The sequence below is a fragment of the Triturus cristatus genome, chromosome 7 (genome assembly GCF_964204655.1).
Source record: "Triturus cristatus chromosome 7, aTriCri1.1, whole genome shotgun sequence".
Lineage (NCBI taxonomy): Eukaryota > Metazoa > Chordata > Amphibia > Caudata > Salamandridae > Triturus > Triturus cristatus.
The window spans coordinates 792,385,744-792,401,640 of record NC_140590.1 but is presented as its reverse complement, the minus strand read 5'-3'; the positions used below and the strand labels follow the sequence as shown (position 1 = coordinate 792,401,640).

The window sequence follows — 15,897 nt, the reverse complement described above, 5'->3', positions numbered from 1 at the left end:
GATGAATGTAGAGTTCTCACTGTTTCAGATCTGGTTTCGAGGGTGGAACATCAAAATGGAGCTCCTTTGCTGGAATCGGCACGGCCGTCGGTTTTGGTGCCGAAGGTTTCAGATGCAGAGGGCTTTGGATCTGAAGACATTTTCGGAGTCCAAGGGTGTTGGGCTGAGCCAGACTTTGACCCCGAAGGTTTGGGCTTGGTGCCGGATTTCGCGTGACTCAGTTCGGACCCGGAAGGCGGGGGTTTGGGAGGAAAATGCTACTTACCCAGTGCGTCTCCACCGTCTGGACACAAAGAGCGTTGTTGTACTACCTTGACCGCATTAAAGAGTTGCGTGTGAACGACCAACTCTTTGTGGGGTGTAGGAGCGAAGAAGGGCATTGCAGAAAGACCATTTCTCGCTGGATCTTTATCTGGTGGAGAAGCAGCCCCCTGAGGGATTAAGGGCCCATTCCACCAGAGGGAAAAGCTGCGACTACGGCCTTGTCTCGGGGTGTCCCTGTGCAAGACATCTGTCAAGCAGCAATGTGGACATTGTTGCACATGTTTGGAAAACACTACTGCTTGGACGGTCGGGTCCGCAGGGATGGGCATTTTGTTCGCTCGGTCCTGCAGCACTTCCTAGTATAGAATATTGGTCCGCAACCCACCTCCGCAATGGTATGGCTCGGGTATCTAAATCAAAGTTAAGGAATCTGCAACTAGAAGTCTTTCAGATGAACAAGTTACCTTCACATTTTCTGGTAGAGACTCTAGCTGCAGATTCCTTACAGCCCCACCCAAGCCTCCCCGCTTTGCGGACTAACATTGTAGAACTAGGCTTACTCCCCTTTTATCAGGGCCCTAGTTTTGCACACAACTATGTCTGTTACTTTGTGGCTCTGCGCTTCTGGTGTGGAAGAAATGCAAAGTACTGACGTCAGCATGCCTGGGTGGTGCCTATAAAGGCACAGCAGCGTCATAACAGACACGCACAGCTGAATGCAGCCACCCGACACTGCACGCAAGGGTATTGCCGAGCAAAAGTTTCCAGATCCAGCCTGACTCCTGGGAATTCAAATGTAAGGAACCTGCAGCTAGATAGTCTCTACCAGAGCCAAGAAGCAGTCTACTGAAGGCCTGTGGGCTCATTACACCAGGGCCAAAGCTGTTACTGCTTTAACACGAGATCTTAAGACGTGAGCACCTGTGGTGTATACTCTTAACTGCAGATTCCTCACAGCCCTTTCATCTTCCCGTTCTGCGTAGTGTCCTTTACCATCTAAGAAGGTCCCAAATTAAGAATCGGTGCACTCTACACTGTCCCTATGACAGTTTATTCTGTGCTCTGCGCTTGAGGGTGCAGAAGGTGAAAGGCTCAGGATTGGCTCTTATGTGCCTCCACTCCATCAATTTTGTGGCGTTATGGAGCCTCCACAGAGCCATCTGGTACAGCCTGCAGGCACATGGGAGTACAGCTGGAAGAATTCTCCAGATCCAGACTAGAGCCTGGAGATTTTCTAAAGGTGAGTAATCTGTTATAGAGCGTATCCACTATAAATAATGTGACCAACGGCAAGTACATTTTTATCTTTACCACAACCCTTATGTTCATAAGCCCCTCAAACTCTTGGGTGTTGCCATCTGTGACTGCAATTACATTAGAATGCTTATTTTAAGAATAATGGCTTGAAACTTTTTTCTTACTGCAGCTCAAATGCCAGTCCTTCAGAAGGTACACCTGCGCTCGGCAATTTTGGTTGTACCCCACAGTCTCTGCCAAAGTTTCAACATCCCTCCCATGAACTGCTTAAAGAGAATGGATTCACACAACATGTCTACCACAAATATCGGCGGCGCTGCCTAAATGGTGAGTGAAGGCTAGTCAATTATGATCCTGATTTCAATGCAGTTTCTATTCGATTCATTGAGCCCTACGGGGATCCAATATATTCCGTATCAATTCAGCACAATGGCTGTGTTAAAATACTGCTGCTTACATTGTATAATTCAGAGCAGTTTCTCTGATTTAGTATTTAATAGAGCCTATCTACCTTGGAACATTTCTGCCGAGCAATATAAAAAGCGGTACTGCTAGGTCTTCACCATTAGGTCTTTCAAAGATTCATGTTTTTAAATTATTTTCAAGCTGGCATTCCTCCATTGTAAATTTTTTCTGTGTAGATATATATATATATATATATATATATATTCACTGAAAAAACCATAGGTTTCACACATGTTATAGTTAGCGGAAATTTTACTGATAAAAAACCAATGAAATTCCCCCGTTATAGTTAGTGCAGGCAACTATAACTCACGCGACCGCAATCCTCTGCTGATGACGTCAGATATTACATCACTGTATTTAGACACTTATTTATCCATGTCTTCTTCCATTAATTTTTAGCTATACATATATTACAAATATTTTTTTTTTCAGAAAAACACATGTCATCAGTGATGTAATATCTGACGTCATCAGCAGAGGATTGCGGTCGCGTGAGTTATAGTTGCCTGCACTAACTATAACGGGGGAATTTCATTGGTTTTTTATCAGTAAAATTTCCGCTAACTATAACGTGTGAAACCTATGGTTTTTTCAGTGAATTTGCAAGGTTTTTTAAATGCTAATTCCTAACTATAACGTGTGTGAAATCTATGGTTTTTTCAGTGAATTTGTACGGTTTTTTAAATGCTAAGTTACTTTACGCCATTCGTGGCGTGCGCGCCCACTTAACGCAGTTCGTTCCGTGCGCGCACGGTGCGCTTCGCGCACCGTGCGCGCACAGTAAGCACGCGGTGCACTTCGCGCACCGCGTATGGGTGCCATTTACCACAACAACTTGCGTTATGACATGCAAGACATTTATAGAGGAGATGGTGTGCACTTCAATGATGAAGGGAACAGAGTCTTCCTCTTGAACCTTAGACTCTGCATCGGTACTTACTTGTAGGTACCACTAAAAAATCATTTCATAAACACAACGGCTCTTTTTAGAGCCCCCTAATATCTAAACACTTAGATCTGAATTGCATTTTTTTTTTTTTCTACCGTACGCTTACCGTAAGCTTACCGTACGCGTACCCCGTGATTTTTTTAAAAATCAATAAATGTTTTCTTTGTACTTTTCAGTCCTTCTTTGACCCCCTCACAAATGTAAGGGGGTCTGTAACTCTCCTCATTGCCCCCTTTTCTTGTTTTCACTCTTTTTTTTCTGAGTGAAACACACAAAATGGCGGCCGCCGCTTCCTGGTTTCGGCCGATTCGAATGTTTACTAAGATCTAACAGCCAATCAGAATCGCGCTCGCGCACGCCACCGTACGCGTACCGTAAGCTTACCGTAAGCGTACGGTAAGCGTATCGTAAGCGGGCTCAGATATATATATTGATTTAAAGGCTATTTTCTCAGAATCTACTGAACAGATTTACACCAAACCTACAAAAGGCACTTCCTTGACATAGGGACTACCTCTCTGCCAAATTTCTAGTAATTCTGTTCAGCCGTTCGGGCTGTAGCTCGTTCTAAAGGTCCTATGGAAAAATGCATGGGAAAAACGCGTTTTGGGACCCCCCTTTTATCTCAGCCCCCACTTGACGTATCCCCCCGAGACTTTCAGGGTAGGAGCGGAGCGTAGCGCCCCACCTATTTTGAGAAATTCGCGAGGATTCATCGACCGGCGCCAAAGTTATTCAAAATAGAATGTTGCGGATTTCCTATGGAAAAGGGGTCCTAACTATAACTACCTACTGGCGACCGCCAGTAGGTAAAATATATATATATATATATATATATATATATATAATATATATATATATATATATGTTATAGGCATGTGAGCTGCAGATCGTACACTATGCATTAGATCGCCATCTGTTGTTGGGCTCGGATGCTTGGACCCTGTTGTCTTGAAAGAAGTCACGAGATGGGTGACTCCTCCTTTGGATCATAGTGCGCATGGGCATCGGCTCCATCCTCGGATTGTTTTTTGCCGCCATCGGGCTCCGAGGTTTCTCGCGCTCCAGTTTGGAACAGTTACTGGTTTTTTCTTTCGACGCGCAATCCTCCCCTTTTCAACGGTATTGTCTCGATCGAGTTTTCCCAATCCACGTGACGCAACTTCGAAGTCTTCGATTCCGGTCGTCGACTGAGGCCTTTGGGCCTACCTGGGCCTTATCATCTGGCTCATGGAAAGGACGCCATTCAAAAAGTGTCCACGATGTGGGTCGAAGTTTCCCGACACCGATCTGCATGAGGTGTGCAACCTCTGCCTCTCACCGGAACACGAGGCCAGAGACTGTCCAGCTTGTGCCTCCTTCCGCTCCAAGAAGACCATTCGGGACGACGAGCTAGAAAGAATCCTGGCTCGATCGTCGTCTTCGATCCCCGACGACATCTTCCAAGAGGGCGTCTGTGCCAGAGCAGGGGCGGGTCGGAGAAGGCCTCGTCAGCACCTCCGAAGCCGATGACTCCGACGTAGAGGACATCACTCCAGCACAGAGGTTCGTGAGTACAGACGTCGACCCCAACCTCCCCTCGACCCCATCAAAAAAGGCTTCAGTCACCCCTTCACCTTCGGGCCCAGGTGCACACCGTGAGACTGCTTCCCATGCCCCGCCTCCAGGCCCGGTAAAGAAGGCTACTAAGCTTTCAAATGACTCGAGCTCGAGTCAGCCTACCCTCGGTGCGGAATAACATACATAGGCACCGAAAAAGAAGCCGTCCTCTTCCTCATCCACGCCGAGCGCTGCTTCGACATCCAAGCACTCTGCGTCGAAGACTGGCACCGGCTCCTTGACACAGACCACACACTCAGAGCCGACCAAAAAACTGCCACCAAAGGGCCCTGACTCCCATGCTTCGAAGCCGAAAAAGACCACCGAAAAAAGTGTTCGAGGCATATGAGCTGCAGATTATACACTGTGCATAGACGCCATCTGGTGTTGGGCCCGGATGTTTGCAGTTTGTTTTTCTTCTTGGACAGTGTTTGGAAGTCACGAGTTTGGTGACTCCTCCTTCGGTCCGTACTGCGCATGGGCTTCGGCTCCATCCTCAGATTGTATTTTTTCCGCCATCGGGCTCGGATGTAATACTTCGTGCTCCGGCTTCGAACCTTTCCAGTTCGACCTTCGACGAAAAATCCTCGTCCATCAAGATTCTTCAGACAAAATCATCTTCTTTATCTCTCTCTTCGGCACTTCTTCGATTCTAGGCATCGGCGGCCTTCGGGCCTATCTCGACTCCGGTCTCGGCCGATGGAAAGGACTCCCTTTAAGAAGTGCCCTAAATGTGGGTCTAAATTTCCCCACACCGATTTACATCAGGTGTGCAACCTCTGCCTCTCTCCCGAACACGAGGCCCGAGACTGCCCCGGCTGCAAGTCTTTTCGATCGAAAAAGACTATTCGGGATCGAAGAGCTAGACGCACCATGGCGCACTCCTCGACCTCGGCTCCACCTGACATCTTCGGAGAAGACATCGGAGCTTCGGGACAGCAGCACACCGAACAGGAAGACTACCTCATCAGCGCTTCCGAGGCAGACGACTCCGACGTGGAGGAGATCACACCGGCGCAGAGGGTCGTGAGTACTCTACCCCCTCCCACTCCGAAAGAGACTCCGGTTACACCTTCGCCTCCGGGCCTAGGCAAAACCAAACATACCGCTTCCATCACCCCACCTTTGGGCCCGGTGAAGAAGCATCATAAGTCTCCCGGCGGCTCGGGCTCGAGCCAGCCTACTAGCGGTGCCGAAAAACACCCTTCGGCACCGAAGAAAACCACACCAAGCTCCGTTCCGAAGCAATCGGTGTCGAAACCTGGCCTCTCGATGCCGACCAAACATAAATCCCTCGGCGCCGAAACTCGCGTGCCGAAACCTGCCTCGGCACCGAACAAAAAATCGGAGGCCCCGAAAAAGCATGGCACAGATAAACCAAAGAAGCCGTCGGCCCCGAAAACATCGGCGCCAACAGATCAATCGGTGCCGGAGGAACTATTCACGCCAGATCCTCGACAAAAGACTTTAACAAAGGATCCAAAGACTGGACATTTGACTTTGTCTTCAAAGAAAAGACATTTAGACAAACCAGCTCCTCCTCCACCGCCAAAACGGAAGGACTCAGAGTACCTTCCCCACCGCCTCCACCTCCCCCATCTCCGCCCCCTCCACCTTCTCCACCCTTGCCTCATCGCTCTCCAACCCCGTCTCCAGGCCCTGATGACCAAGGGGATCCATACTATGATCCAACAGATGCCCCACAAGACCCCACCCCTCCGGGAACACCAGACCCATGGGAGGATTATCATAATCCAGATGTCCCAGATGTACCTCAGGATGATCTTTATCCATCCAGGCCATCTCCACCAGAGGACTCCTTGGGGTTCCACCACTTGTTACAACGGGCGGCACATTATCATGGGGTGGAGTTACACACTGATCCCGTTGAGGAAGACTTCCTACTTGATACCTTTGACATCGCAGATAAATCTACTGCCATACTACCCATGCTTAAAGGGGTGACCAAACATGCGGCAGAGGTTTTCAAAGACCCAGTCAGGGCTAGGGTCTTAAACCCCAGAATAGAGAAAAAATATAAGGCCGCCCCCACAGATCCTGCCTATATTAAAGGACCTGCACCCTTAGACTCATTAGTGGTATCCACAGCTAGGAAGCGGTCCAATTCTCAGTCATCGGGTGAGGCTCCACCACCCGATAAGGAGTCCAAGCTCCTAGACGCGTCAGGCAAACGCACTGCCTCGCAAGCTGCCAATATGTGGCATATCGCCAACACGCAAGCGCTGTTGGCAAGGTACGACAGAGCACACTATGATGAGCTGGAGACTATCATGCAACATCTCCCAGAAAAATATAAAAATAGGGCTCATGAACTAATACAAGAGGGAAAGACCATTACCAACACCTCTATTAAATGTGCACTTGACGCAGCAGACACAGCTTCCAGGGCTATAAACACCAGTGTTCTGCTTCGCCGCCACGCCTGGCGCAGAATCTCAGGCTTTAAGCCAGAGGTACAAGCATCTATACTAAACCACCCTTTTGACCAGCAACACTTATTTGGCCCAAAAGTAGACGAAGCCCTGGAAAAAATGAAAAAAGATACAGATAAGGCGAAGTCTATGGGAGCAGTACAGTCCCACCCTCCTTTCGCCGCTCCTCCTTTCGAGGCACTGGCAGGGGCTACTCTGCCGATAACGCCTCCACATCCTACAAGTCTCCTCCTCAGACTACCTTCACAAAGGGCTATCAAAGAGGTGGATATAGAGGAAACAATAATAAAGGCAGGGGCAAAACCAACACCGCCCGTTCTGCCGCACCGCCCACACAATGATTTTCCCCCGCTCCCCCCAGACCATTCCACTCCAGTCGGGGGCAGACTACAAAACTTCTTTCAAACCTGGGAGACCATAACATCAGACAAATGGGTGACCCAAATTATTCGGTCAGGGTACTGTCTCGAATTAACATCCACCCCCCCAAATATTCCACCTAGGCACGTACAATGTTGCAAGAACATACCACATTGCTCAAACAAGAGGTAATCTCCCTCCCGCAAAAACAGGCTCTAGAGCAGGTCCCCATCAATCAACAAAATTTAGGGGTCTACTCTCTGTACTTTCTGATACCAAAAAGAGACGAGACTCTACGACCCATTCTAAACCTCCGGCCTCTAAATGCATACATACATTCAGACCATTTTCACATGGTAACTCTCCAACAAGTTCTCCCACTCCTCTGCCAGAACGATCTTCTCACCACACTGGACTTCAAAGACGCATACTTTCATATTCCAATACACCCTTCTCACACAAACTACCTCAGATTTGTAGTGGACGGCCAACATTATCAGTTCAAGGTTCTCCCCTTCGGGGTCACAACCCCACCAAGAGTGTTCACCAAATGCCTAGCATTAGTGGCGGCACACCTCAGAAGACAACACATTCACGTCTTCCCTTACTTTGACGACTGGCTAATAAAAGCCACATCCTACAACCAATGTGTGCAACATACAAACACTACCATCCAACTACTTCACCAGCTAGGTTTCACGGTGAACCACCAAAAGTCCCAGCTGATACCGTCTCACACAAAGCAATACCTCGGTGCCAATATAGACACCTCAAAAGCTATAGCCTATCCCAATTCAGCCAGAATCGCAAGCATACAAGCCTTGCGTCAAAGATTCATTCCTCGGCACTCTCTCCCAGCAAGAGTGTTTATGAAGCTAATAGGGATGATGGCATCTTGCATTTTCATAGTGCCTCATGCAAGACTCCACATGCGTCCACTCCAAGAGTGCCTAGCACGCCAGTGGAACCAGGCCCAGGGGCAACTGACGTTTCTGGTGTTGGTGGACGGTCGCATCCATCGCTCTCTGCAGTGGTGGAACACCACAAATCTTTCCAAAGGGCGACCGTTCCTGGACCCGGTTCCTCAGGTAATTCTAACAACTGACGCATCGCTCTCCGGTTGGGGAGCGCATCTATTACACCTCACAGGGTTTCTAGCCCAGAAATCATTTCAGAAACAAATCTCAGCCAAAGCAGTCCTCATTCGCACAGACAATATGACTGCGATGTACTACATTAAAAAACAGGGGGGGCCCGGGAAGGCCTGAGGGAACGGTGGGAGGTGTGGGTGGGTCCCCTGGACGAGGTCGACTGGCGGGACGCCCTTATGGCTCCCTGGCTGGTGACGGCCTCCGCTAAATTGAGGCTTATTCAAATCTACTACCTTCACACTGCCTACCTCACACCGGCCCGCCTGCACCGTGCGGGCCTCTCCGCTGACGCGGCCTGCCCCCGCTGCGGTTTTGGCCCGGCCGACTTTATTCATATGGTGTGGTCGTGTCCGGACTTGGGGGGCTACTGGAGGGGCATAGAAGCCGACCTGACGGAGGTCTTGGGCTGGGCGGTGCCACATGACCCTAGGCACACTCTTCTGGGCATCACTGATGGTCTCGATGGCACACGTGCTGAGAAGCTGTTCCTTATGACAATATTAATGGTGGCAAAAAGGGATATTGCGGCGGCCTGGAAGCATTCACAACCGCCCAGCCTGGCCAAATGGAGTGATTGAGTGGACTGGTGTGCGGCTCAGGAACGGACACTCTATCAGGCGAGGGGCTGCCTTAAGAAATACCGTAGGATCTGGGGGAAATGGTTGGGCAATGTCATATGAGGATGTGGTTCTGGGGGGGAGGAGGCGGGGGGGTGCTATGGGTGGGGGCGGGGGGGGGTGGTGTGGCACTGTGTTGTGCGTTTGTACAGTGGCGGCTTGACAGGCTCAATGTTTCCTTTGTTGTGTCGCAAAAAATCAATAAAAATTTGGTTATCAAAAAAAAAAAACAGGGGGGGGACACACTCTCCACAGCTCTCTCGGTTAGCACAGAGCATATGGAGATGGGCAATCCCGCAAAAAGTCTTTCTCCTGGCACAACACGTCCCAGGGATACAAAACACCATGGCAGATCTGCTCAGCAGACAAACGCAGCAAATGCACGAATGGGAACTGCATCCACAAGTTCCTCACCCATTCTTTCACAAGTGGGGGCATCCTCAGATAGACCTCTTCGCCACCCACGAAAACAAAAAATGCCCAAGCTTCGCCGCCAGATACCCACACCCATTGTCCAAAGGCAATGCGATATGGATGAACTGGTCAGGCAAATTTGCATACGCTTTTCCGCCTCTCCCGCTAATTCCATTAGTGGTAAGGAAGCTACAACAGCACTCCCTCACACTCATTCTGGTAGCTCCAACATGGGCCAGGCAGCCGTGGTACACCACACTACTACAGCTCTCAGTGGTACCACACCAAAAATTACACCTGTCCCCATGCCTCCTAACCCAGAACCATGGAGAGATCAGGCACCCGGACCCAGCTCAGCTCAACCTTGCGATCTGGCTCCTGAAATCTTACAATTTGGATACCTTAACCTTCCCCCTGATTGCATGAACATTATCAGGGAAGCCAGACGTCCTACCACTCGAGCATGCTATGCCGCAAAGTGGAAAAGATTTGTTATTTACTGCCGTAACAATACAATCAACCCTTTAGATGTATCCATACAGCACATCATATGTTACCTGCTCCATCTACAAAGGTGTAACCTGGCATACACATCCATCCGTTTACACCTAGCAGCAATTGCTGCTTACCTGCAAAACAGACAGCATTTATCACTTTTCAGAGTGCCTGCTATTAAAGCTTTTATGGAAGGCCTTAAAAGAGTAATTCCACCCAGAGCACCACCCTCACCTGTGTGGAATCTAAACGTAGTTCTTACAAGGCTGATGGGACCGCCTTTCGAACCAATGCATAAATGTGAGCTACAGTTCCTTACTTGGAAAACAGCTTTTCTCGTAGCTATCACTTCCCTTAGAAGGGTTAGTGAAATACAAGCATTCACTACACAATAACCTTTTCTACAGATACATCACAATAAGGTGATACTTCGCACAAATCCCAAATTTCTGCCCAAGGTAATTTCCCCCTTCCATCTCAATCAATCGGTGGAATTACCGGTTTTTTTCTCGCAACCTCAATCTGTTGCAGAAAGGGCTCTACATACACTTGATGTTAAAAGGGCTTTACTTTACTATATACAAAGAAAGACTAAACAGCTGTTTGTCTCGTTCTCTCCACCACATAAAGGCAACCCTATTTCTAAATCGGGGATAGCTAGGTGGATTGTAAAATGCATACAGATTTGCTACCACAAAGCAAAACGAACGCTATCTGTTCCCCCTAAAGCCCACTCTACAAGGAAGATAGGGACTTCTATGGCTTTTTTAGGGAACATACCACTAGATGACATCTGCAAAGCAGTGACATGGTCAACACCGCACACTATCACAAAACATTACTGTGTAGATGTGCAAACCAAGCAACAAGCTAGTGTGGGCCAGGCTGTACTAAAAACACTGTTCCAAACAACTGCAACGGATGCCGGTGGTCGCCGCTAGGGTTGGGTACTGCTATATAGTCTATGCACAGTGTATAATCTGCAGCTCATATGCCTCGAACGAAATATGCTACTTACCAGTATGCATCTGTTCTTGGCATGTAGAGCTGCAGATCTATACACGCCCACCCGCCTCCCCGGCTACCTGTATCCGTTCCAGTCTATCTTATTTAGATACAACACACATGGGTTTCTTTACTATTATAACTACGCTCCATCTTTTCCCTGCTGGCGAAAAACAATCTGAGGATGGAGCCGAAGCCCATGCGCAGTACGGACCGAAGGAGGAGTCACCGAACTCGTGACTCCCAAACACTGTCCCAAGAAGAAAAACAAACTGCAAACATCTGGGCCCAACACCAGATGGCGATCTATGCACAGTGTATAGATCTGCAGCTCTACATGCCAAGAACAGATGCATACTGGTAAGTAGCATATTCCTTCCATCGGACAAAGACACTGCAAAACCGCACGGTTCCAAACCCAGAACCGCTACCGAGTCGGCGCCGAAAAAGCATACGGCGCAACACCATCGGCACCGAAGGATCTGCCCCCCACAGAAGAACTGTTTCGCCCAGATCCTACCCAAAAATTCTTGTAAAGGATCCTAAGACTGGTCACTTGATGCTTAGCTTCAAGAAGCGACCACTAGATACGCCTGCACCAGCTCCGCCACCTAAAGATTTTGCTACCTCTCCATTAAGGATACCTTCTCTTCCTTTTCCTCTTCCTCCTCCACACCGCTCTCCTACACCATCCCCTACTCCAGTAGATGATGATGATGATGATACCACCTCTTATGATGCAGGGGGGGTGCGGACAATCAACCACTAGGGGACCCTACTCCTACTGTCTCCCCAGACCCCTGGGATAATTATAGCATCCCAGACGTCCCTAACATCCCACAAGAGGACATCTACCCCTCCAGGTAATTTCCCTCCTACAAAAAAGTGCAATAGAACCAGTTCCCCTGCACCAACAAAACAAGGGCGTTTACTCCTTATATTTTCTCATACCAAAAAAGGACGGCTCTCGAAGGCCTATTCTAGACCTCAGACCCCTAAACCTATACATACACTCAGACCACTTTCACATGGTCACAATCTGAGGATGGAGCTGATGCTCATGCGCTCTGTGATCCAAAGGAGGAGTCGCATACCTCGTGATTTCCAAAGACTTTCCAGGACAAAAACAAGTGCATACATCCGGGCCCAACACCAGATGGCGATCTATGCATAGTGTGTAGATCTGCAGCTCTACATGCCAAGAACAGATGCATACTGGTAAGTAGCATTTCCCTTTTCAAACTTTTTAGTCGCGCAAACTCCAGTATTTTTATCGATAGCGTGATCTTCGTCGCGCAACTCAACAACTCTATTCCGGTCGTCGACACGTGTCGTTGGGCCCATCCACGCCACCGGGCCTGCAGCTCATGGAAAGGACTCCATTTAAAAAATGCCCCCAGTGTGGAGCGAAGTTCCCACACAGTGACCATCACAAGGTCTGTAACCTGTGTGTCTCGCCAGAACACGACGAGAACAATTGCCAGGCGTGTGCCTCTTTTCGATCGAAAAAGACCATCTGTGATCGCCGGGCCCGACGACACATCATGGCGCAGCAAGCAGCTCCGGCACCAGTGGACATCTTCGACTAAGGCCCAGATGTCCCAGAAGAAGAGTCCGAAGACCTCGAAATCGTGTCCGAAGCAGACGACTCAGACGACCACATCACTCCTGGTCAACGAGTGAGTACAATTGCCCCTACCCCACTCTCCCCCCAGGGAAAGAAGGCCCTGGGCAAGACTTCGCCTGCTGGCCCCAGTCGCAACCAAAAACACACTTCAGAAGCCCCACCCTCGGGCTCGGCTCCGAAGATAAAGGAAAAGCCTTCTGGTAGCTCGGGACCGAGCAAACCGTATATCCCCGTCTCGAAAGAGGCTTTGGCACCAAAACTGAGTGACCACCTTACTCCTAATAAGAAATCGGCTCCGACCACCTCGACGCCGAAACAAAAACCTTCGGAACCAAAGCCTTCGGAGCCGAAGATTTCAGTCTCCATAGCCAAGCCAAAAGACTCTAAAACATCTCCTAAGGCCTCGGAGCACAAAACACAATCCCGCTCGGGCCCCAAAAAGTCGGCGCCAAAATCGGTTGTCGAGGAGGAAGAACTTTTTCGACTGGATCCCATCGATCCAAAACAGAAAAAATTGCACATTGACCCCAAAACAGGACATGTGGCCACTGTGCCACAAAAGAAGAGGAAGCTGGACACAACAGACGCTCCTGCAGTGCCTCTGAAGAAAAAGACTGTGCCACTTCACCTAGAAGACCCTCTTCTCCTGTTCTTCCTACTCCTGTTCTTCCTCCTATTCCACTCTCACCTCTACAGCCTACACCACTTCTTAATACACCACCACCACATCATGATGACTTGGGGAGGGGGGCAACAATGACCCTTTCACTGACCCTGACAATGATCGGACACGCTACAAGATGACTGGGACGATTATGACGACCCAATAGATCCCCCAGACCACCCAGATCCCTACCCATATCCAACAAAACCATCTCCCCCAGATGACAATATTGGATTTGGGCAACTTGTTAACAGAGCTGCTATTTACCATGACGTTCACATGTATTCAGACCCAACAGAGGAGGATTTCCTCCTAGACACTTTTGAACAGTCTCAAAAATCTGTACAAATACTGCCAATGCTCAAAGGGGGTCATTAAACATGCCCCAGACACATTCAAGGACCCAGTGAGAACTAGAATTCTCAATCCCAGGATTGATAAAAAATACAAACCTACCCCCGACGATCCCACCTACATCAGAAGGCAGCTACCCCTAGACTCGCTAGTAGTGTCTAACGCTAGAAAACGTGCCAACTCACAAACCTCCGGTGACTCGCCACCTCCAGACAAGGAATCGAAGCTGCTAGATGCCTCTGGCAAGAGTTGCCGCCCAAGCAGCCAATCACTGGCGCATAGCTAATACCCAAGCATTACTTGCGAGGTATGATAGGGCTCACTATGACATACTCAAAATCCTATTACAACACTTGCCTGATCAGTACAAGACTCAGGCAAATGACTTGATTCAGGAAGGCAAATTAATAACCAACGCCTCAATCAAGTGTGCCCTTGATGCAGCAGACACAGCCTCTAGATCCATTAACACTAGAGTGCTGCTCAGACGACATGCCTGGCTACGCATTTCAGGCTTTAAACGAGGTACAAACCATCATCTTCAACCAGCTGTTGAATCAAGAACAACTTTTTGGACCGGCTGTAGACACCACCCTGGAAAAAAGGAAAAAGGACAAGGAGACTGCTAAGTCCATGGGAGCGTTAGTCTCCATCCACATGTGGTTCCTTTCGTCGCTCCTTTTATAGAGGATCCAAAAACATGGGAACAGACACTATCTCCACTTCTTACAAAAATACTACACAAACATCACCCAATAGAGGATATTTTAGAGTAGGATACAGGGGAAACAACAAAAAAGGAAGAGGCCGAGGTAACAACACCCGGACCTCCCCCCGCTAATACACAGTGACTTCCCTCCACTCCCCCCAGACCATTCCACTCCGGTCGGGGGTAGGCTTTCACAGTTCCTGCCTGTCTGGAACTCCATTACAACAGACAAGTGGGTAAGACAATTTATCCAGTATGGTTACTGCCTGGAACTTACAGCAACCCAACCCACCATACCACCCAAACAGCGTCCGATGTCCACAGAACATCTTGCGCTCTTAAAGCAAGAAGTTCTGTCACTGCTTCAAAAGCAAGCGATAGAACCAGTTCCCTTACAACATCAGGGGACAGGGGTTTACTCGCTGTATTTCCTAATCCCCAAAAAGGATGGCACCCTCAGGCCAATACTCGACCTCAGACCGCTCAATCTTTACATACTCAGATCATTTCCACATGATCACTCCAACAGGTTCTTCCAATCCTTCAACAAAGCAACTTCCTTGCCACACTAGATCTCAAGGACGCCTACTTTCATATTCCCATTCACCCTGCTCACAGAAAATACCTAATAAGTGGACGGACAACACTACCAATTCACAGTCCTTCCATTCGGGGTTACCATCGCGCCCAGAGTGTTCACAAAACGTCTGACGGTAGTAGCAGCACACCTCAGAAGACAACAAATCCATGTCTTTCCATACCTCGACGACAGGCTCATAAAAGCCAAGTCACAAACAGTGTGTTCATCACACTTATCAAACCATCCAGCTGCTACACAACTTGGGATTCACAATAAACTACAAGTCACATCTCCAGCCCTCCCACGTACATCAGTATCCAGGGGCCACAATAGACACCTCCAGAGCTCTGGCATATCCAACTCCAGCCAGGATAGTTAGTATGCAAGCCCTAGTTGCCAAATTTCAACAGTACTCCCTCCCAGCAAGGGTATTCATGCAGCTCATAGGAATGGCCTCTTGCATCTTTATTGTACCTCATGCAAGACTTCAAATGCGCCCCTTACAGGAATGCCTAGCACATCAGTGGAACTAGGCCCAATGACAACTAACCGATCTGGTGTTGGTGGACGGCCGCACACATCTCTCTCTGCAGTGGTGGAACATACAAAACCTATACAAAGGACGGTCGTTCCTCGAGCCAGTTTCACAGATAGTGCTAATAGACGCATCACTCACCGGTTGGGGAGCCCTTCTTCTAAAACATACAATTCAAGGCAAATGGACCACTCAACAAAAAGTGCTCCATATCAATCACCTGAAATTACAAACAATATTCCTAGCGCTCAAATCGTTCAAACTACACCTACAACACAAGACTGTCCTAGTCCGGACGGACAACATGACAGCCATGTATTACATACCAAAACGGGGGGGGGCACACATTCTTTGCAGCTGTTCCAGCTTGCACAAAGCATTTGGAGATGGGCCATT

General features: G+C 48.8%; 1 protein-coding gene across 4 annotated transcripts in view; it reads left to right on the top strand.

The window, feature by feature from the left end:
* LARP1 (La ribonucleoprotein 1, translational regulator) overlaps positions 1-15,897 on the top strand; it is a 938,019-nt gene that overhangs the window by 774,517 nt on the left and 147,605 nt on the right. For all 4 annotated transcript variants that reach the window (XM_085617634.1, XM_085617633.1, XM_085617636.1 and 1 more), the window contains exon 15: positions 1,691-1,848. In XM_085617634.1, coding sequence (XP_085473760.1) covers positions 1,691-1,848 — 158 coding nt within the window. The remainder of the gene's footprint in view (positions 1-1,690; positions 1,849-15,897) is intronic.